Below are 24995 nucleotides of genomic sequence, written 5' to 3' on the forward strand. Positions count from 1 at the left end.
ATATTGTACATTTGGAAATTAAATTATTACTATCAAAAACAAAAAAACTGCATCTAAAATAGTACAGTAGAAGCTGTTCTTCAGGTTAAGCCTTAATCCTCTCCTTCTCTCCCGTGGGGGACAATTTCGAAAAATCCCTTTTTGGTGTGCATTTTTATGATGTACCCTAACTGTGTACCAAATTTCACCTCTTTAGGTTCAGCAGTTTGCTCTGGGCAATGATGAATCAGTCAGTCAGGACATGTAATTTTATATATATAGATTTATTGGATACAAATGTGTATCATATGGCCTTCTACTATTCATCACTTTCCTCAAATATTTCAGAATTAATGATATAGATTGTCTGGAAAATTCAATAATATATTATTATGTTATTGTGAAAGGCCGATATCTGGCGAATGTCAGCATTCACACGGTTGTTTCATGTATGTACGAAATATTTGCTAAATATCATTATTTCTCACTTACACCGACAAATGTCAACATTCAGCATGCACTGATGTGAATGTTGAATAAAAATATTGTTCCTAGCATTTAGTTGTGGAACACTTCTTTTTGCAATTACACCGTGTATAGCCTTGCCTTCCACTTCTCGAATTAGTTGCAGCTGCTTCTGTCAGGGACATTTTTTACCTAACCTAACATAACATAACATTTATAATATAACCAAATATTCAGTATTTCACCGACAGTCTTTCATGTGTGTCGACATTCTCTAATTTCAGTCTTTCACTGTGACATATATATTTTTATCTGTAAATTTATGTGAGAAGACTGCAATGTCTATTTATTCTTGACTAAAATGGTTTAACTTTTAGGATGATTTGATAGAATTTTGATACTTTAGACCAAGGATCGCCAAACTTTTTTGATCATCGACCCCCTACAAGTTTTTGAAACCTCACATCAACCCCCACCAAAAAGTTTGTGTTACAAGCAAAAAAAGCCCTTACTATTTTAATACATTTCTTTTAATTTTTACATTTTTTTCATTTATTGTATATATGTTGTTAATAATTTTTGTAACAGATAATCAATGAGATGGATAAGCTTGATCCTTAGCTCCCCCTTATCCTTAGCTTAAGTTTTATAATCAACCTCCAATATGTTATATTGACCCCTGGAGGTTGATATCAACCACTTTGTCGACCCCTGCTTTAGACTGAGATGACCTCATGTTCTTGGAAATCACAATATTGAAAGACTGAATTATTAACGATACTTCAGATATAATAATTGAAGATTCTTTAGTCGAAGATTAATTAAAATGTATTTGAATTTAATAAATTAACTTACTCAGATAAAAATTTGTAACATTACAGATTTTTATTATAATGCCTGGTATATAATGTGCTTAATTTTCTGTTGTTATAATCTGTTCAAGTGCAACAGTATTTAAATAGATTTTCAGTGAATATTTAAAATAGATCTGTATTAAAATATCATTGTACAGAATTCAAATGAATGTATCATTTGTTCAAGTGCAATTTACTTTTAATGTTTAGATTAAATGTTTGCCTGTCAACTGTGTCATTTCTCTGCATATTATACATGTACAATCAAAATTCTCTTATTTATAGACCTATCCCTGTTACACCAAAAAATAAAATTCAACTCTATCGTCATTTAAAATAATTAGGTCTATTAGTCTTTGTGATTTGTATAATGTATAATTTTTAAGCAATATACTAATTTTAAATATCCAGTTGTTGAAAATTAAGCACATTATATACCAGGTATGGGCAAATGTGGCTTCGAGAGCCTCTTTTTGAGTTACATGCGGCTCTTGCTGAAAGTGCTATCCTTCCCAGCCTTACCATACTATCCGCCATGACAGTACAGAATTGCAGCTCCCATGCATTTTGCAAAACCTACATTTTGGCTCCCACTGAACTCTTGCTTGCCCACCTCTGTTATATACATTACAGAGCAATTCACTTGGGGTTGAACACTTGCTTTGTTCAGTTGCACCGTCACATTTGAATATATAATGTAAAACATGGCTTGGTTGACTGCTTTGTTATGAAATGACAAAGCTGTCACCCAAGCATCCCTTCATATTTCATGCTCATTTTTTCATTTATACAGATACTCCACATAATAAGTGTTCAATTCTGAATAAATTACCTTGTATAAATAGTTAGTACTGAAAATGATTGAATTATGCAATTCATACAATTTTTAAAAATTAAATTTAAGTAGATAAATTTATTAATGATTTAACAAATTCAATTCTAAGTTTCCATATCAATTGATTTTAATATTTGTGATTAAATAATTTTAATTAGTAAATTTTGAAATATGGAAAAAATGTAGACTGCAATTTTAATCTGCAGTTCTAATACTTCAAATAAATGCATAATTATCTATGTCATATGAATTCTTAAATGTTATATAGACAATAATTTAGAATGGTAAACATCATTTCAAGACATTTTTAAAATCTGAATTTGTTTGACTCTATAAAACAAACAACTCTTTCACATGCAGTAATAAATGTAACAGTGTGAAACAAAATATAGTTTATATGTATATAATATCCCCTGGTATGGTTTTTTTTTCCACAATTGTATCTGTTGTATCAAAAGTGTAATACATGTTTGTGCTTTACACAATGTCATTAAATTTTGTCTTCTTTTCTCTAAACTTTTTTTTCAGAAAATTTATCTTTCTTTTTATTTATATGCTTTGCTATGAATCCATTCCATTACATTTTATATAAAAATTTGTGAAAGTCCACACAAATTTCTTTCAAGTGATCACAAAATTTAATTTTAGCAAATAATAATTCTTTTGCTATTGCTAATTTGTTTTTAATTCTCTATTAGATTAACAAATCAGTAGCAGTAGCAAACAAATCAAAATTAGCAGTAGCAAAAGAATTATTGCTACATTTCATGAAACTGCATACTTTTGTAACAAATAAGAGAAGACAATATCAGATTATTTTTAAATTACAAATAGTACCATTTTGTTAACTGTCATTATCAACATAATATCATTTTTGACAAACAGGCAATAGCATTTTTCTGCATGCTCTCTAACATCTCAATAATCAGTTCAAAATTTACAATATTTTCTAGCAGAATCAGATTTATTAAATTACAAAAATTTTTCACTTAGAAAGATGATTGCTATTTTATCAGGTCTTTGGAAAAGCAGCAAGGAAAATATTGTTGAATTGTTTTACTTTGGTTTGAGTTTGTATTTGACTTTGCAGAACTGATTATCATCATTGTTTTTGTTTATTATAACAGATGCCCAGAAAAATCTTTACAAATTTATGTAATTTTTACCTTTGAAAAAAGGAAACTCTGAACTAAATAGTCATTGGAAAGGTGATGAAAAGCTGTACATTTTCTTTTATTTTCCTTTGTCAAACACAGTAGATTCAACTTTGGGTGTGCAGGGCAAGTTACTGTATAAAATTTTAGTTTATATTTTTCAGACAGTACTTTGTGACTGATCAGCTGATCTGTGTTTTTGCTTCCTGTTTCATTTTGTAAATTTGAGAATTTCCCAAAAATCCTCAATTTGACTATTTCTGGCAGGTTTTCAGGATTGCCCACCTTTTTGACAAAGTCGATGTTTTCTTGTCACAGATAATCAAGTATAGTTTTGACATAGTGGGATCTTGCTTCTTTTGGCCAAGACATATTGTGCTTGAGAATCGTTCTTTTGAATGTAGACAATAAGGCAACATATACATTCATTTAACTACTTCTGGACATTGATAGCAAAACTCGATTTTCTGATTAGGGCTTGACTTAGTCTGTTTGGTCCTATTGCAGTCAAACCAAGACTGATCTCATATTTCTTTTTTTTGAAAAATTTTACATCAGCAGGTGTATAGGAGATATTACTGGTATAAAATCCACCATTACCATTGATTATCAAGTGCAAAAGGGTGACATAAGATTCATCATCTAAAATGAAGAACTTTTCAGAGAATTTTTGCAACAACCTTCTGCACTTTGTCTTTTGCCAGTGATCTTTGCATGTCATTCTGTCTTGAGTTATCTCCTCCTTTCAATGTTTAATATGTGTTTTTTGTTTTCAAAGCCTCATAGAGCCAACTACATGAAATTTTGTTTCAGGGCTACAGATCACATTGAAACCTTGTCACTGTCTTCAACAGTTCTCTTTTATCCTTCCAACTTGACTTTCATTACAATTTTCACTTTTCTACCAGGCCCCTTTTTTCTCTGTGGTGGTAATAGTCTGAAATGCATTTTCTTTGTAGTCAATAAAGCCTGTATGATCTATCATGATTGTGTTCCTGTATGATTAATCCTCCTAAGAAATTTTATGCTTGCTTCTAATAACGTTCAATTAGGTTTGTCAAGTAAACTTGCAGGATGGTCCATGTGTTTCACACCTTTTTCAAGCATGTTTGTAACTAGCTATGCTCTGTAGAGCATGCATTATCATTCATGAGAATGAATAAATTTCCAATTGTTGCATCATATAGAATAATAAGTTTCAAAATTTTATCTTAGTACCTTACTCCTATTAGTGAATTATTCCTTATGGTATACAGATCTATAACACCATCATGAGTTATACTTTCCCAAACCATAATTTTTCCTCCACCAAGACTGCTATTGTTGTACAAAGAAGAGGTAAATGTGGCTTCCTTGCTTTGCCAGATGTGAACTTGTTGACTTGTCATCTGGCTTTACAATAAATCATGATTTATCAGAAAAAAGAACAGTCTGCTCAATCTCTATATTCCAGAACCCATTCTCTTAGTTCAGCAGTGAAAAGCACTTAATGGAGCTAGAGCATTAGTCACTGAGCATACAAAAATAAACTGTAAACATGGTTACAGTATTAAACTAATTACTGAATTGGCTAGAACTTTAAAAACCAAATCAGATCAGGAAACAGAACAATGAAAACCTGACTGCAAATATGTAACAGTAGAATTTGATCCCAGGTTACACAAAGTTTATTTTAGCATAGTGAAAGGTATACAAATAGATATAGCATTTAAAAGAAACCCAACAATATTCAGGTTATTAACCATTATTAACCAATGGAAAAGATCAAATAAATGAGAAAAAGCCCCTGGAATGTACACCATATCTCTAGAAGATTCTAGATTCAGCAATGCCTAACCTATACAGGTTCAACTAACAGATCGATCGAGGCCAGAATAGAAGAACATAAATATGACGTCATTAAAGGCAATTATAACACTGCCTTAGCCCAATATGCAAGCGAGCTCGGGGTGGCCCTGTGTTAGAAATATGCAAAATTATTAAGAAAAATATTTAATATACAAAAATTAAAAAGTGAAGCCATTAACAATAGAGAAAGCCTAAACATATCCCAATTTTGGCAAGTGTTTTTATCTAAATGTACTTAAATCAATTAATAATTTTTATTAATCACCTCCATGTGCTTAATATTTATTAATATTATAGGTTATTTTATATTTTCAAAAAATAATTTTATTTAAATTTATATATACATAACAAGTTACAACATAAGAAATTTAAATAACCTCAAAGAAACTTTGAATTGTTCCATTTTGGAACACAGCATAAGTTCTTCCATTTAGAATGGCTTCTAGCCTAAATAAGGCTTATAAATCAAGCTGAAAATATTTATTAGAACTATAAAGAAGTGCTGGAAAGGTATGAAAAGGTGGTTTTTTTTATATATATTATTTATGACTATTGGAAATTCATAATTTTATCAGTTTTACATTATTCACAGAATAAAAATATAATAATAAACATTGGATATTTTGAGAGTAAGATTTTTTCAACTTGAGAATGGGTAATCCATGAAAATTTTGGTTTGTCTAGAAAACATTAAAAATATTACATGTATACAGTAGAATTTGTTTTAACAGATCATAGAACAACAGATTTTTTTCTAGCCCCCATCTATTGTAAACTTTGTGTTTTTTCAATATTTAGTTAATTATTGGTTGTTTCTGGGAATTTATACAGTTTGATAAACTTGATACATCTGGGATATGTACAGTACAATTGAAGAATTGTACGAAGAGAGTCAGCAGGCTGATATGATTGAGCTGGAGCCACCTAATGAACATTATGACGCAGGTCCAAATGTAGTGCCAAAATTTTTCAAGGCCACTAAGTCTTTTCAAGACGTGAAGACCTTTCTGACGAGTTTCACCATAAACAAACTGGCTGTATATGACATTGCTATTATCAAGCAGTTGTATTCAATAGGCAGAAAAGTGGCATCAAAACAAACCAAAGTGAACGAGTTTTTTAACAAATCGTTAAGTTGAGTGAAGTGCTAATGTTCAAATGTAATTTGCCCTTTTTTGTGCATACAGTGTATACAGTTTCCATCAGCTTTATCATATACATGTAAGGCATAATATACGATCTTGTGACAAACGCGTTTTTATATAATAAAAAAATAGAGATCTCAAGAGACTGAATGATTTCAAGTACAGGTATTTCTTATATGTAGGGGGTTAAATCTATATCTATATCTATACTACTATATAAAGAGAGAACGTATTTTTTTTGTTTGTGACCACTAACCATGAAAACTACTGAACCAATCTTTACCAAATTTTAACTGTAGCATCTTTATGATCCCCGGAATGTTTACCACTAATGAAACTTTCAGATTTATTATTAATTAAATAAAACTGCAATGGATTTTTGTCTGTCTATTTGTCTCTCTCTTCACTAGATGGCGACACATGAATTAGTACTTTCTGTCTATAAGAAAAGTCTATTATATTGAAGTTTACTATTATATTTGAAGAACTGACATTAAATTATAATTAGTTAATTAGCAAAATCTTCGGGGAATTAAAAAAGTGACGTCATCATGCTAGATGGCAGTACGTATGGTGGGTTTTCGAATCATTACGCATTAATTTCTGCAGGTAATTGTACAAAATATTCGAAATAGTTATTAGATTTATCTCAAGTGAATATTTTTGATCATAATTGTAGACAACGTGAATTTACTGCAGAGCGGTCTCAAAGAGCAACAAATTCGTTCAGCTCAAAATCGAATGTGTATTGCAAGGAATTTTTTAGGTTTCAAATCAGCTTTTGATTATCATCCTGAAAATGACTATTTGGATATGAAAGAGGTTCGAATAGGTAAAATGATCAAAAATATGTGATCATTGTTTTGCCAAAAAATGGTATGATGAAACTCCTGGACATTATCCACAAGAGTTTCTTAATGGTCTCAGCCCATCTGGATTCCCACCACAAATTAAAATTAAAAATTGGTACTCCAATTATGTTGTTACATAATGTTCAACTTCCCAATCTCTGTAATGGTACCAAGTTACAAATTACAGCTATGCATGACAATATCATTGAAGCTATAATTCTCACTGGACCAGCGACTGGGGAAATTGCATTTATTCCTAGAATCCCAATGATTCCTACCGATCTACCATTTCAATTTAAGCATTTACAATTTCCAATTAAAGTTTCTTTTGCTATTACAATTAACAAATCGCAAGGCCAAACATTCCAACACATTGGAGTGGATCTTCGTACGGAGAGTTTCTCCCATGGCCAATTGTATGTAGGGCTTTCCGGAACTGGAAATCATAACAATCAAATAATTTTGATACCAACGGGTGACAAAACTCGAAATATAACTTATTCAGAAGTATTATGATTTTATATTTTGCAATACTCTATTGCAATACTACACATTGATTACCCAAAAATAATTAATGAACAGTTACTTCAAATTTTTAAAGTTCTATATAAGAGTGGGCAAGGCCGTGACAGAGGATGCTAGTAACACACATTTTCCTGGGTATGCAGGAAATCCATTGTTCTCGATATAACAGATTCTCAGAACAATGGATGATTTTCAGTGACCCAAGCAATTTGTTAAAACAATGAACTCTTTTTTTTCATATAGCCTAATTCCCAGATTTTAAGGTTTTAAAGGTGTATATTTATCATTTATATGTATCCAGTTTTGTATAGAAGAAAAAGAATTTCATTTCTAGATGTTGACAGTAGAAACTGCCAACATCTAGAAATTACAATGCCAATAATTTAATCCAAGATTTGGTTTGTTTAACAAAATGCAAAATTGTATAGTTATTGGCTACATGCAAATCAGAAAAAGCTGCAGGATTTTTTGCTATCTAGTGACATCAGAAACTTGTATTAATATTGCCATGGAATATTTCCAGAATAGCTCTTAAAGAATGCTTATTAAAGAGGTTTAAATTTGAAATTGCCAATTACTGTCTGCTGTTCAATAATGATGCCATTTGCCCTATACGGAAAAAAACTATTGGATTGCTTTACAATTAATTATAAGTATTAATAATAATAATATAAGAATTGTTAAATGTTTTAAATATTTAGGAATAATAATATGAAAAGTAAAAAATGTTTTGTAGGAAGAAGTATTACAAGAATCAATCATGATGGTTCCAGATTGTCGAAAACGTCTTTTTGCAGCACATTCTGATCTTAAAAATATTATTGTGAGTATTGTAAATTAATTTTCAAAATAAATCTGTAGAACTCTAGTTTACATACAGGAAAAAAACTTTCTAACTGATGCTTTTATATTAGACAAGTTGCAGTATAAACATATGTTTTATCAAAGTAAATCACATCACTTTAGATTTTGTCATTGTCATTTGTAAAATTACTTTTCTTACATTTTTGTAAAAAATTATCAATTGGTTTTGCTCACCATTATCATTTGATAAATCTTAATATAGTGTATTGCATTTTACAGTGTACTTTAGTTAATTTTAAATTTGGCAATAGCTGGAAGTAATTAATTTTCTTGAATGTATGTGAATCAAACTTTAAAAATTGTTATAAAATTATATCTAGAATACAGCATTGACAAAATTCACTACAATAGTGATAGATGACATTTTCCACTAAAAATTGGATATGTATCACCCAATCTAATACTGTTTGACTTGTTGATACATATCCAAATTCCAGACTGGCAAAATTGGGTAAGTTAAGATTGTATTGCTGTTACAGTGAGAACTTAAACATTTATAATTTGGGTTCAGGGTTCTGAGGCAAATTACTAGTAGACAACAAAATCTATATGAAAAATGTTTTGATTTTTAAAAATTTTATAGTTTGATAAAGCTTGCATAGAGTCAAATTCAAAATGAGTCACCACTACATATAGTTGACAATAACACAAACATTTATATTAACTGATGAATATTACAAAGGTTACAAAGTTCACGACACTTAGAAAACAAAGATGCAATGATTAAACAGATTTCCACACACATACAACTAAGAGTTCAGACAGTTACTGAATCCATAACAGGTCCATTGGAAGAACACCTTGCGACCTTTCTTGCACAGACATATCTGCAGTAGAATCTTCGAGTCCTTTTAGCACACCCAGCACTTGGTAGTCTAAAGAGAGCTACACACTTTCTCAAGTTTAAAGGGAACCTCTTTTCCGCCTAAAGCTGTCTCTTTTATACTCGTTGAAGTTAAAGATGCCACTCCACCAATCAGTGTCCGATGTCTCCAGCTTGTCCGGCCAACGTACGATCTCCGCCAGCCAATCGCCAATCGTAGATTTCAAACAAACGGCAGTTTCTTAACCACTGTTCTCCAACGGTTGCTTTCCAATGGACTTTGTAACGGCTATCGATTTGAATTACACAAATTCCGTTATAATCGAAAAAGGTGGGAATCACACGTCTGAGTGATTCCAGCCACGACACATAGTTTCAAGTAAAAATATTCTTTGTCTTTTTTCCTTCATTTTTGATGGATAACAGCCAGTTAAATATATAATAATAATGAATGCTAAAATAAACTTGAAAAAATTAAATATAAAAATTTTAATGTTGATTATATCCAATGACATGGGTTTTAGTGCCCATCTCTGTAAATCTTGAAAACTTGTTTGCTGTAAAGAGCTAATGTATGATTAAAATTGATAAAATTAGCTTCTAAATAACTCTCTTGAGAGTTAGTATATAGAAAGAGAGAAATTATCAGAAATTCATCAGCTTACAAGTTAAAGTAGGAGTATTTAATATCATCAATTAAAGAATGGATTGATGTATAAAAATGAATGGAACAGAACTAAAGATGAGGCATATGTATGTCTTTGGCGATTTTGGTTGTTACACTGTAAATATGTAATAATTACATATTTACAGTGTACTGTAGTAGAATTTGCTAATAGTTGTAAATATGCTAAATTACATGATTGTAGATAATTTTAAGACAAAAATGGCCAAGCAATTTCTATCTTTTAGTTCATCTCTAAATCAGCTAAATGAAAAGTAATACAGTAATATTGTTTGGAAAATCCTTTACTCACTGATGAATATGTCTGCAGTGAAGAAAGAATATTTTACATTTGTAAAGATGCTTGAAGAAAGTCTAGACAAAGGAAAAACCATTTGATAAATTCATAATTGTATATTAAAATTGGCAACTAATCAATGAGGTTATTCTTAGAAATTACAGTAATTCATATAATTCAATAACTTTACTTGTTGAATTAATTAAACTTATTAAAGTATCCTTTAAAATAGAAAGTACTCGTGTTCTGTAATATATTTAAGATGTTTTCAATCATTTTGCAAAATCAAAATGTCTAAATGTAGAATATTGTATCAAATATATTCAAAATATTAATGTCAAAGGAAACTATAAAATATATAATTCAACTAAATATAAAATAAATATTTATAAATTATAACAAATTTAAATAAAGTAATTAAAATTTTATTACAGTATTTATTATAAATGATTTTAAGTAGAAAATATTTATTTTATCACATCACATAGTTTCAAATTTCAGACAGATGTAATGTTAGTATGTTACAATAATTATGTAACTTAATTAAATATTGATTTTGTTAAAAATAAAACCTTAGATCATGAATCAGAAGTGAATATATAATTTTACTATATTCTGCTCCAGTACCACTTTTATTTCTTTTGTTTATCTTTTTTATGCTCTAAAATCTGTTTTGTTAATGGTCTTTCTGTTATGTCAATGGTAGTATAAGGTAAATAGTTTTATTTGATTTTTATATATTGACTATGTGCAAATTGTGTTTAAAATTCTAATAATCAAATATTCCAATTTTTGTAAAGTAACTAAAGTTGTCTTAAATTATTCCAGGATGACAGTGCTTTTAAAATATAATTTTATTGTTTTATATTGTCATGTATATTGTTAAGTTTGAGTAATATAATAATTACATATTTACAGTGTACTGTAGTAGAATTTGCTAATAGTTGTAAATATGCTAAATTACATGATTGTAGATAATTTAAGACAAAAATGGTCAAGCAATTTCTATCTTTTAGTTCATCTCTAAATCAGCTAAATGAAAAGTAATAACATTGCTTGGAATTAAGGTTGTCACTATCCTACTTTTGGTGGGATTATTCCTCTTTTATTTAGTCTCATGTTTCACTCAATTTTCAAAATGTCCCACTTTTCCAACATAAGTATTTTTTAATTTGGCATTTATTTGGTGCCATTTTGTATGTAATGATCATTTCATTAATAAGCCTCAAGTGACAATGAACAGAGCATGTTAGATAGCTCATCTAACATGCACAGTTTTGCTATATTCTTTGCTGTTCTGTGAGAATAGCCATAGGATTGCAGTATTTTTTCTTGGTAGCCATAGCATGTGTTTTTTTAAGTGTATGATCTAATAAATTAATGTATTTCATTCTTATGTTTGCACATTTTACTGTTTTGGTTTTTCAATGCCATTTTACATCATGCAGCCCTAACAACAACAAAAATATTGCTTGTCTTGCTTTTTACTTTCCAAAGATGGCAATTCTACTTTGAAAAATATTTAAACTTTTTACAACTTCCCAAACTTTCCCAAACTCAGCATAATTAATGACAGATTTATCTATCTGTCATTAATTATGCTGAGTTTACTGAATAGAATTAGTTTTGTATGTATAAGATTTTTAGAGTTATGACACAACTATACAAGCAAGGACTCACTGTGCTGGTTGTAAGAAACCTTATTTCCGTAGATTTTCTGTTTTCTAATAATTACCAAAAAATTCAAAATTTACCAGGTTCTCCAATTGTTAACAGATGGCGACACTGTAAATATTAGCATCAAACTGTTTCCAGTAACTCGAAATTTTAAGAACAACACTCATTCTATAAGTTTACACATTACAAAAATTCAAAACATGGAACACAAAATAATCCCAAAACAGAATATTACTTAGATTTTGAAATACACATTACATAGTATAGAATATTGATGAGCTGTTTGAAAACCGAGAAAAATATTCAACAAGTATTTTGGAATGTTATACTAATACTAAGTTGCCTGTTAATTTTCGTGTGTATTTGTATATGTATATATTGATATATGTACAAGTGGCATTCTAAAAGTTCCCTGATAGTGATTATTATTCATAAAATAGGGTGCTATATTTATAATTAATTGATGTGAGCATAAACTTGTTAAGCATTGTTTTTATCTGATATTCATAACAGCACTTCACTAGATTTGTGTGTGGTGTTATATCAGTTTGAAATTACCCAAGCATTTGCAAACATGGATTCAGTCAAACTTGAAGTAGGCACTAACATTAAATTCTTAGTTAAATTGGATTGGAAAAAAACCTGATATTATTAAGGCCATCACAGATGTTTATAGAGAGAATGTACCAAAGAAAACCACACTTTATAAATGGAGTAATCATTTTAGTGTTTAGAGAACATTAAAGATAACAGTGACAATGAGAGACTGCCAACTTCAGTTTCTGAAGAAAATATCCATGCTGTTGGAACTATAGTAAAAAGTGATGATCAAATAACAGTACAAATGTGAGAGCACAGACTTTAGATATACTTATAGAATCAGCAGAGAGTATTCCAAAAGATAATCTAAATGTAAGCAAGCTTTCATTGTGATGGGTTCCAAAGCTGTTGCATGAAGATGGCATTGTCTATTTACTACCTACTTCAGTTTCTTAAAAAATTTGACACTGAAACTTTTCTAAACAGGAGTGTTACAGGTTATAAAACTTGGATCTACTAGTTTGGTCTTGAGAGCAAGCAATCATCAAAGCAAATGCTCACATAAAAGTTAAAGCAGAAAGATCAGCTATAAAGGTAATGGTTACAATTATCTGGGATTCTAATAGCATGTTGCTTATAGATCTTGAAGACTAAAGAACAATAACTGCAAGCTATTATGAGAGAGTTTTAAGAAAACTGCCTGCAGCTCAAAGAAAAACAACTTGGAAAAAACTCATCAGCACATTTTGTTCTATCACAATAATGCACTGGCTCTTTCTGCAAGATTTACCAAGGCAGTATTGCATGAATACCAATGGGAAATTTTGCTGTGCTATCCCTGTAGTCCAGATCTAGCCCCATCAGATTTTTTTTTATTCTTAAATGTAAAAAAAAAGAAGAATTTAAAAGCAATAACTGGCAGCCAATAGATCAAGTGATATTTTTTTAGTGCACTAGCTAGAAAGAGCACAGATATCTACTGGTAGGGTTTAGAAGGGCGGTGACATTGTATATAAAAATGTTTTAACTTGAATATACTGTATGTTAAAAATAAAATGCTAAATTTAATTTGCTGTCTTTTTATTTACATTTCTTGGAACTTTTTTGAATACCCATGTGTGTTGGAGTGTAAACATGATTGTTTCATAAAACAGTTTAAAGATTTATAGAATAGCAATCATAAAAGTGCTTGTTTTGTTGAATAATAATAAGATTTTGACTTAAACTTAATTTGGCAAAATTATTTTTTAATATGGTTTATAATTTGGGATCATTTATTTATTTATTCCATTAGACTTCCATTTATCATGATAGCATTGTTTTTGCTTATGTTGAATGACAAAGTTGAATAAAAATAAAACTTAAAAAAAAGCATTACACTATTATTGATTTAGAATGTATTTCTCTTATTTTGCTGATTTTTCAATTTTTTATTTTACTTGAAATAAACAAATTTTAATTCACTGCATTCACTGCTTGAGAGAATAGTGAAAACAGGTAAAAACCAAATATTTATTTTCTTTTTAATAATTAGATATTATTTTGATAGATATCAGGAAATCCCTAAACATTACTTTTTTATTTTGTTTAATTGTATTATTATATTGAAAAAATTTTCCAAATATTTTAAACTAATCTTATATTTACAGTATATAACAAATCATATGGTAAGGAATATTTCATTATACACTATAGAATATTTATTTAGTCTTCACATTTTTAATTACCAAAGCATATTAACAATATGAAAAATGATAATTAATACTTATAATTAATACTTAATACTTTTGTATGTGGATTTTCATTATATCATGTCTTGATGTTATAAATTTCATCATCATCAAAACATGATGTAATTAAAATATACATACAAAAACATGTGTTTTGAGATGGTAATGAAAACAACAATTATTTTTCAAAAAAATTATTATTTTGCATGGAACATTCACTTTTTAATTTTGTTGAATATGCCAGAAATGATAATTTTCTTGCATTGTATTTGTATAATTTAAAAGAATTTTAAATTAAACACAAATTAATTAAAATTTTTTCCTTCAAAATTTTGTAAAATTTCAAATATTGCAGAATTTGTTAAAACATTTTTATGTAATAAAAATAAAATTTTGCTTTCTTAACCATAACTGTCTGTTAATGCAAAATTTTATAATAAATGTAACATAACACTGTGCTAATGCAAATGCTAGTAGACTTCTAACTCTAGATCAGGCCTGGCCAACCCAAATTGCGGACCACTTTGATTACGCGTAACATTACGGTGGGCCACAATTTAGACAAACATGCTTTTAAAAAAGTAAAACAAATACAGAATGAGTAAAATTTTATTGTTATACCAAGAGTTTGTACTTGCATTATAACAATGACACAGACAAATTTTCATTTATTTAATTGTTTTGGTATAGACATAACGGCAAACACAAGTTCTAATAAATATATAATATCGCTTAGCGGGCCACACAATTTAACGTGACAGGTCGCAGGTTGGCCAGGCCTGCTCTAGATACTAATACTGAAAATAAAATGATAGATATGGTAATTCAAAATTGTAGAGAAACACAAAATTTAAATTATTTTAAAAAATCTGTTGTCAAAATTTTAATATTTTCTTTACAAAACTATTCTCTAAACTTCTAATAAAAATAGTAGGCATATTGTCTGCAGATAAAATATTCAATAAGGTCATTAATATTCTTTGTTTGAAATATCACTTCTTTAGAACATACAATCCTTTACATTATGAAATTATTAAAAATTATTTTTTTATGATAATTCATTATTAAATAATGGCAATGAATTATTACAAACAATAAAAAACACGAAATAATTCAATAGCTCAATAATTAAACTGTAACCAAATAACCATTTACTGAATGATAAAAGTGTACTAAATTACATAAAATATTAATGCTAAAACACTCATAATGTTAATCATTATTTTTTTTTTAAAGTGCATTAGTCTAATACAGTTTAGAACAGTGTGTTAAATTTTAATACAAAAATAGAAAAGTAGAAAATTTTGATATTCCTTTATATGAGCAGTTCAAAATAAATTTTGTACAATATACTCATTGAAAAACAAAATATCTTTGAAAGCAGTATTAAATATGTATAAAATATAAATAAGACAATCATATATATATAAGAGAGAGAGTATTGTAGTAGTTTTGAATAAATATTTATTTTTTAATGAGTAAAATAGATGATTTAATAGACATTTTATTTCAAAATATAACAGTTATTATATCACTGAATATAAAGTAAAAACACATAGTATTGTTTTTTTTTTATAAAAGTTGTCTTTTAATCTTAAAAGAAATTTATATATTTGAAAAATATGTTTCATAAAAATTTTAAATAATTATCTTTAAACTCAAATAATAATTTTATCCCTTATTGCAATTATCATCACTTATGTTAGGAATGTAAAAAACCAATAGTTTTCAAGTTATTGATAAACTTTTTGAAAAGTTTAAAGTTGTAGTACAATAATTTTTAGTTTTGTTGAAGAGTTAAGGTATCAAATTTCATTATACCATCCCAGATATGTTGATAAGAAAGAAGTTTAATAAACGTATGATTAATTATCTGTTTACAGATCATCATTCAAACTGTGTATATGGTGACCGTGACAATTGCCATCTACAAAGATAAATCGTAGATCAGTTAAGCATACAAAAAAATGTAATTTTAGAATTTCATTTGAATACCAATGTTTTTATATCTACTTTATGAGTGTTGATATAAGGACTGCATAAAAATCACTATCATTATTTCAATTTTTTTAATAAGTAAATATAAAACCTAACTATAGCAGATATTTTAACACAGTTAAAAATAGTTTCATCGGGCATCATTGAGAAGATATTTAAATTGCATTGTATGTATATATTTCTTTCCCGACTGTTATATATAACAGGGAAAGTATGGCGATTGGTCAAGAAATGACCCACAAGATTTTTACATTTTTTGACATAGAACACATCAAGAAATGTAAAAAAAATTGGGGGGTAATTTATGTACAGTACATATGGATGTTTGTGTGTGTATGTGGGAGGGGCACAATTTTGTTCATCCTCTTTGACTCCTGTGCTTCTTGTCAAAAATTTCTGAAAGTTTGCAGGGAGGTTTGTTTATTAGGGGAATTGAGGCTATTGAATTTTTGTGGTTAAAGGTTGCAGGGATGGGGAGATAACGTGGGATCGTGCATAGCTCCGGTAGAGTCGGACTTAATGACGATTTTACACATTATTAGCATTTACAGTTTCTTATAAAACTCATCCCTGCCCTCAAAATTAAGGTTTATGCCATTTTATAACATTTAAAAATATATATTTTATTTTAAAAACTTTTTAACAGATGGTGCCTCCAAAAATTTAAATGTTGCTGGGAAAGTTGACCAACTCATCACTGGTTTATATGTAAAGACCATCATGTTCATGTTTTCCCAAATAAAAACTGACTCATTAGGAATCAGTATGAAGACTAAATTTTAACTCATTTCTAAAGAGAATTTGTTTGAGTTTATTCAACACTACTTTGGGATAATTAAAGTTTTATGAGGAGATTTTAACAGAATTGCACTCTGTATTATGCATATTAAGAGAAATAGATTTGTGCAAATTTCTTCGAAATTTCTCTCTTTGAAGATGCATAAGCACAAAAATAAGTTAATCCATTTCTTTGATTTCCAGAAGTTAAAGATTAAACTGGTTGTTTTATAATATATTTCTAGAACAATCTTGCTGTGATCTTCTACAATATCAATTATATACAGTACAATAAATAATCTAAAAACATTAGAATATTTTTGAGATACTTATCTAGGAGTTTTACTGTTTCAATTTTATCAAATTTGTTTTTATTTATTGGATAATACTGTATCATAAATATTCTAGATTGTTTTTTTTCATTAGAATTCCTTTAAGATTCTATTGTTATTTATATTAGATTTTTAAAAAATAAGATGTTGATCTGTTTAATTGCATTTATTTGAGCACAGTTATTGTTATCAATTTTATTTTGAATATGAAAATGTAAGAAATATTATTCTATGAAATAATAATAGAACTTTCAATTATTTTTGTAATTTTTAAAGTGCAGAAAGCAGTTTACAAAAAACAGAATAGTAAAATATTTGTTTCTTGAAATTTCATTTATTGTTTTGTTTGTTGTCGAACATTTTTTTTATAATATCAGATAATTCATATAATGGTTTGCGTACACCCAAATTTTTATAAATTTTCATATTCAGTACTTAATTTTAATTCAGTCTAATTTTTTCACCCTACTTAAAGATAACAGTATTCACATTTATTTTTTTAATCATCAAGAGAACATGTTCATAAAATAATAGAAATTTCTAACCTTAAACGCTGTTTATTAAATTTTTATAAAATTTTTTTTTTTTAAGGACGAGTCAAGGTATAATTACAAAAACTCTTCATAGATTTAGCAAAAAATTGAAAGCTTCATATCCTCAGTGGAGACTTTTACTTTCCTGGCTGTTATAATATAATAATGTAATTGTGTCACATTACGTTTCTCTGTGTTTTTTGAATATTGACATTTTGAGAAGCTAAAAAAGTCAAGGGGAAAAAAATTGATATGTGCGTGTGTGTGTGTGTGTTGGTGTCTATTTCTTTTAATATCTTTTAATATTAAGTTTAAGAAATAAAATTGGCCTGATAGCTTTTATGTAAAGGCCATTGATGCTATTAAGTTTTGGTGGTTAAGCATCAAGGGGATGGAGAGATTGAGGGGGAGGTCATGTTATATCTCAAATGGAGTCAGACTTAATGAAAGTTTTACTTGTTATTGGCATGCACAATACTTTTAGAAACTTGTCTCTATCCTTAAAATTAAGCCTTTTTATGAAAATTAATAATATAAAAGTTATTTTTAAATAACATCTCATAATAGATGGCTTCACAAACAATTTTATCTTTGTGGTAATGTGTTTCTTAAACATAAGTATTTTTAAATTCAGTTGTAGAATACTGTAAAATTGTAGAATTTAATTTAATTTTAAATTTAATTATAAGTATTTTTTTCCAGAAAAGTTACACAACTCATTGCTGAATTTTTTTCTGAATAATATGGATAAAGGATAAAAGTTCAGAAAAAAGAATACTATTCTTTTATAAGAATGCCATTTTGAAATGTTTAGAATGTAATATTAATTATTATATTCAAGATATTGCATTGCATTATAGAAAGTTATAAGTATCATCACGTATTAAATTGTTTTTAATATGTAAATTTTTATGTTTTGTATATTATAATTTTGTATCTGATGTGATATACAGGCAGTCCTCTACTTACGAACTTTCGAAGTTACGAACAAAGCCGACAGATGGTGGGTTAAAGTGCAGTTGGTTATTTTTTTATGTATAGTCAAGTTTATTTTTGAAGTTTTACGTTAAAACATTTACAGTACATACATATGTACATTTGTAGTTGTTTTAAATGAGTAATTTTAATAAATAATGTACTGTACATGTGATTGATTTGAATTTATACTTCCCTTTAACAATCTTAATTCAACATTATTCAAGTAGCCTAAACATTACATAATTGTAAAAACATTGTTGTATTTGAGTTTTTGCGCCAAACATCTTCTTTTCGACTTGCGAACAACCGCTACGAACGGATTAAGTTTGCAAGTAGAAGACTTACTGTATTCTATTTTAAGTTATCTTCTGATTGAATGTAATGACACAATTAAACACTCAATTTTATTTACAACTATATTAAAATAAATGTAAACTTATGATTATAATTAAAAATTCCTCTGAACTTTTTTAAGTTATGTTGTTGTAAGAAGTCATCAGAATAAATTTTTAAAACTTCTAGAAACTTTTTCAAATATTGCAACTTGCCTGACCGAGATATGTAAATGAACTGAATTATATCATTTTTATTTTTTTATACATGAATTCATGTTGAATAATGTAGAATCTTTGTGAAATATGTCTTGGTTAATTAAAACTTTACTGTGAATAATTTTCTTTATTACTAAATAAACTTATTTTAAAATTTAAAATAATATAATTTATAATAATTGTTCTTTCTTTTAGGATTCAGAAAATGATTTAGCTGAAAATGAAGACTATCAACTAGCTCAGACAATATTACAGGAGACAGAAGAATCTTTAAAATAATTGTAAATTTTTATTTTAAATCTGCAATGCTTTGCAAAAAGAAATTAATCCAAATAATATGAAATAATGTGATCATTTTTTTTTTATAATTTTCAATTTCAAAATATATGTACATTTTGATTAAAAAATAATAATTCTTTCATTAAATTAATTTGCTGTATTTTAAACACTTTAAGACTTAAGATAGATTTGATAAATCTATCGCAGCTGTACTGAAATTATTGTGATATAAACTGCAAGTTACTAATGATGATACATAAATAAAATTCAGTTTAAAAGTTTACATGATTTTTATCACTTGAGTGCAAAATATATATATTTTGTTCTTTAATTTAAAATTATAATAGAGTAGCATCTGCATACAAATATGATGGCATTAATGAAGTCGAGAATATTTTATTAGTTATGGTTTGTTTTAGTTTCAAGCCAATTTTTATTTGGATTATTTTAAGTCATTTTTTATTTATTTATTTATTTTTCTTTTTTAATGTGAATAAGATTTTTATAACTATTGCACACATCGCATACACCATTCAAAATTATTAAATTTGTCATTAAAAATATTTACTGAATTGCAAATGATTGTTATTTAGAGCATTTTCATTTAATATTGCATTGTAATATCACATATTGTGAGAATATTAGTGTCACTGATAAATTTATAATTTTTTTGTAAAATTATATAATGGATATTAAAAATTTAGCATTACTAAATATTTTTGAAAAAGTTTGTATAAAATTAGTTTAACATATTATTTCAGTCTGCATCAATAACAAATTAAAGAAATTGAAGTGGATGACGAACATCTTCATCCATTTATTTTTGATATTAAAAAAAATATACGGAAAAAATATTTTAAAAAACTTCTCTGCAAACTGAACTGTATGTAACACAAATTACACAACAAAAAACCTAAGTCCTTCCAGTAAGAACATTTTAACAAAATATGAACATTTTCTACCTCCTGACAGGGCCGGATTTACCAATCCAGGGGCCCTGGGCACAAATTCGGTGGGGGTCCCCCCTTTAAGAGTAGGCAAATTTGATGATTTAGAAAATTTACACAAAATACTGTACTTTCAATTAGATTTGAACTAGGAAGTTGTAAATTTCATTTAAAAATAAGATTATTGTAAACATACATATATTTTATTGTGTAAAACTAATTATTTTAATTTAACTGAAAAATACCTATGTGAAATTTTTTCCCGAAATTTTCCGATGTTTCATAGGTTTTTTCCCGGGTTTGGTTTTCTCTGCCTGTTGCCCTCATGATTAGGCCACACTAGGCTGTCATGGTAATAGAAAAAAAAAATTATGTTTAAACATAATTTTTTTTTTTTTTCAGTTTTGTGGGGGCCCTGGGCACAGGCCCCAAATGCCCCAACAAACAGAATGTTTGCAAAACTCAAATAATTATAAATTCTGCAGAATTCAAATTTAAATCAATAAATTTGAAAAGGTAATAAATATGAATGAAATAACAAGGAAAATGTTTGTATTTCATTAAAACATTGTTACTGGAAGGACTTAGGTTTTTTGTTGTGTATTTTGTGTTAAAAAACATGTTTTATATATTATAAAACAGTGGTTTCTCTTTCTAGTAGACGATCATTGTTTAGCAATAATGATATATTTTAGAGTTTTAAAGCTTTAATATTCCTTTTAAAGAAATTGCAATCTAAATATTTTCATTCATTTACCTTTACAATTAAATCATCAAAATTTTCAAAATTTTATGATTTTAAATAGAATGTGATTGAATATAATTGATTTTTTTCAAATCATGGTTGTTAATAATAATGTCGTATTAATTTAAACAAATATTTTTTTTATATTTAAAAAAAATACCATAAAAATATGACCATGTTTTATTCACACTTATATTTGGAGTTATAAGCAATGAATTATCAATGTTTAAAAAGCTTTTATACAAAATTTAAAGTATTAGGTAATGAAGTTGATAAATAATTTTTGTGATTTATTTATTTTTTTTTAAAATTCTTTTGTAATAACATCATGCATTCTTAAACCTACCACAGAAAATGACTTTACAAAACAATATTATAATAAAAATATTGTACTAAATAAATATTATTTTATATATTTTATTATCTATTGAATTACATTTTTCTCTTAAATCTCTTTTACAAATTTTCTAGCTAGGCACCAAAGGTTTCCAGTAATTTTCCTTCAGAACTACCTTGAACATAAAAATGCGTTTTGCATGTGCATTAACTTCCATCAAAATTAGAATCTTGTGAAGTTTATAAACGTTGCACAATATTATATAAAAAGTATTTTATTTAAATAGTAGTAATATTTTTAAAAATATCAAATTTATTTTAATTAGAAATTTATCATTGTTTTACAGACCAGAATTCCATAGACAAATACTGGGTTAAGGATGAGAAACACTGATTTAAATAATATACTAAATATATTTTAATTAAACCAATAAAATATAAACTGAAGAAGAGTAATAGATATCTAAAATATCTATATATAAAAATTTATAATATATGTCTCAAAAACTTGATGTAGAAAGAGTGAATTTGCAAGTTATGGAAAGTTATTTTAATGAAATCATAAATATTGTGATACATTTAAGTTTAACTGTGATGCTTATATATATATATATCTTTGTTATTTCTTAGGTACATAGATAGGTACATAAAAGTACAATATGCTGCAGTAAAGTTTGATCAGTGTGTATAAATTTTTTTTTTAGCTAGCTATCAAGTGTAACAAATGTGGAATCTATGATCAGGAGACTGCCGTAATCAACAACTCCATTCATATATAACATACGCTGGTCAAATTTCAGTGCAGTATATTGTACAAACAACAAAATATTATTATCTTATTAATGCAAGAAATCTGTTACTTGTGTTTGACATATTTGATCCATTATCTTCAAAGCACTTGATCTAGAAAACCTTTTATTTCATGTATAATGTAGCCTCTAGAAATTCTCTTAAAACATTTAAAACAGTGCACTATCTATAAGATGGCTTTTTTGGTTTTTTAATTAAACAGATTTTAACTGCAAGAATTTTTGTCATTAACCATTTGTAATTTGATTTTTGTTATATTTATAATCCTTTGAATTTCAGGTTTTGTTAATCTTTATAAATATGTTACATTATTATAAACTAGGTAGCCTGATAGTTCAATTAATGTTAACTCACTTAAAATAAATTTAAATTAGATTATTTTTTGTGTGAAACAATGCTAAAACAATTTCAATACTTAAGTCGCAAAATAAAAGAGAGTTGCAATTAATTTAAAAAATTGTAATTAAGGATTCAAAAAATGCAGGAAAAATTAAATAAATAATAATAAATTAATACTAAAAATAAATTAAATTTAAAAATAATAAAATTAAAACTCTGGCCTTTACACCGAAACAAAATTAAAACATTCTTAAAAACTGTTTAAAGTTGTTTTGAACTTTTTAAAATGTATATCATTAAATTAACCCTTTCCACAAATTTGTGCCAAGTATACAGGGGAAGTTAATGGGCGGTTTTTTCGAGGAATGAATTGTAGACCCCCTTCTGTGACCCAAAGTGACCTACTTATACACTGTTTCTTTGTAAAGTGGTTGGTTGGTTGGGTTTTATTGGCACAAGAGCCATACAGGCTATACTGTGCCATGACACATGGTACAATTAGTACTAAAAAATAAATAAATAGGTAAATACATATATACAAAATATAACTATTTAACTGTTACAATGGCAATAAAATTGTGTAATCTGTACTACAATAAATAAATAACTCATTGATTAGATTTCTTTGTAACAATTAATGACTTTCACAAAGTTCAGTATCTTCTCAAGACTTGGGCCTGTGACCCAAAATTCTTAACGAACTTCCAATCCCAAACCAACTTGTGCGAGCACCCTCAAATTCAGGGCATTCACACAGTATATGTTTAACACTTAAAGTACAATTGCAATACTGGTATACTGGCTGGTCATCACCCTTCAAAAAATATTGATGAGTCAGCCGAGTATGTCTGATCCTCAGATATGTAAGGAAAACCTCAGATCTCCTTTCATAACTTCTTTTGTACTTCATTGTAAGTCCAATTTTCTATTAGTGGTTTGATCTCATGTAGTTTATTGTGGACTTGTGCATTCCACATGTTTTGCCATCTCTCTGCTAGTCGTTTTTTTATGACTAGCTTCAAATCACCTCCTTCAATAGGCATTGTATGCTCTAAAGAACTTGCTGACTTTGCAGCTGTGTCAGATTGTTCATTCCCTCTTATAAAGTGTTTATTTCAGTTTCGGTGGGATGAAACATTTTGCTTTTAATATATATACAGATTGTAGCGTATAAGTGGATTTCAATTTTTAGCTGTTCTGGCTTAACCTTATACTTAACTTTATAAATTGACCTTAAAACATAAAGCAGGCTAGAACTGAAATATGGATATGATAAGCAGTATTTCTATTGGCTATACCAGTGTTTTTCAACCTTTTTCATTGAGTGGCACCCCTGATTGAAAAATAAAAAATCGCGGCACCCTTAACCGGCGGCAGATCTCAAATCTGAAAAAGGAGGGTTTTAATGGGGGGAGATGAATTTTTTGTGAAAACAAATGTTATGTGCAATGCTGGGGTGGGGTCCGGGGACTCCCTCCCCAGAAAGAAAACTTTTAAAAATTGACAGTTTGAAGTAGTATTTTAATGCAAAAATAGTGTTTCTATGTGTTCAAAATCAAAATTTAAGTCCATTGAATTTTGCCAAAATACTGACAATGAATTATCTTGAACTACACTTAATTAAATTTCCAAGAAAATGCCTAAAGTTTCTAAACTTTGCGACACCCCAATGGTGGCACCCTGGTTGAAAAACACTGGGTTATATTGATGCTCAAAAAGTTGATTTCTACATTATTATAAGATAGTGCATGGCAGCTCTGCTCAAAATAGTCCTCTATGGATCAGTGTTAGTCTGTAGAGATTTTACGTGAAATGCATAAGTAATATGTACAGTACCTTATTTTGGATTTTTGATAACTGATATTATCCTGTTCCTTTCCTAATTAGCTGCAAATTTTTTCTTCTATACCATATTATTTATTCTTTAGGCTTAATGTTTATATATAATATGGTTCAAATATTGTATCATTCCATGGAATATTGGAAAATTATTGCCAGTATATTACCACAGATAATTTCAGAAGCATTAGTGTCATTATAATCTTTCAGTGGCATTAGTCTTAGGATCTCGTAATTTCACAACAGTCTTCTCTGTTCCTCTGTCCTGTACTTTCATCT

The 24995-nt window shown here is 28.0% G+C and overlaps 1 protein-coding gene across 1 annotated transcript in view; it reads left to right on the plus strand.

Moving 5' to 3' along the window:
• The window catches only part of Tbca (Tubulin binding cofactor A), a 33475-nt gene extending 13059 nt beyond the window's left edge, over positions 1–20416 (plus strand). Inside the window, exons 3-4 of the mRNA XM_067288317.1 lie at positions 8393–8479; positions 19617–20416. Coding sequence (XP_067144418.1) covers positions 8393–8479; positions 19617–19700 — 171 coding nt within the window. The 3' untranslated portion in view covers positions 19701–20416. The remainder of the gene's footprint in view (positions 1–8392; positions 8480–19616) is intronic.
• Positions 20417–24995: the final 4579 nt, after the last annotated feature.

Source organism: Centruroides vittatus, unplaced genomic scaffold (genome assembly GCF_030686945.1).
Source record: "Centruroides vittatus isolate TY-2023 unplaced genomic scaffold, ASM3068694v2 scaffold_861, whole genome shotgun sequence".
Lineage (NCBI taxonomy): Eukaryota > Metazoa > Arthropoda > Arachnida > Scorpiones > Buthidae > Centruroides > Centruroides vittatus.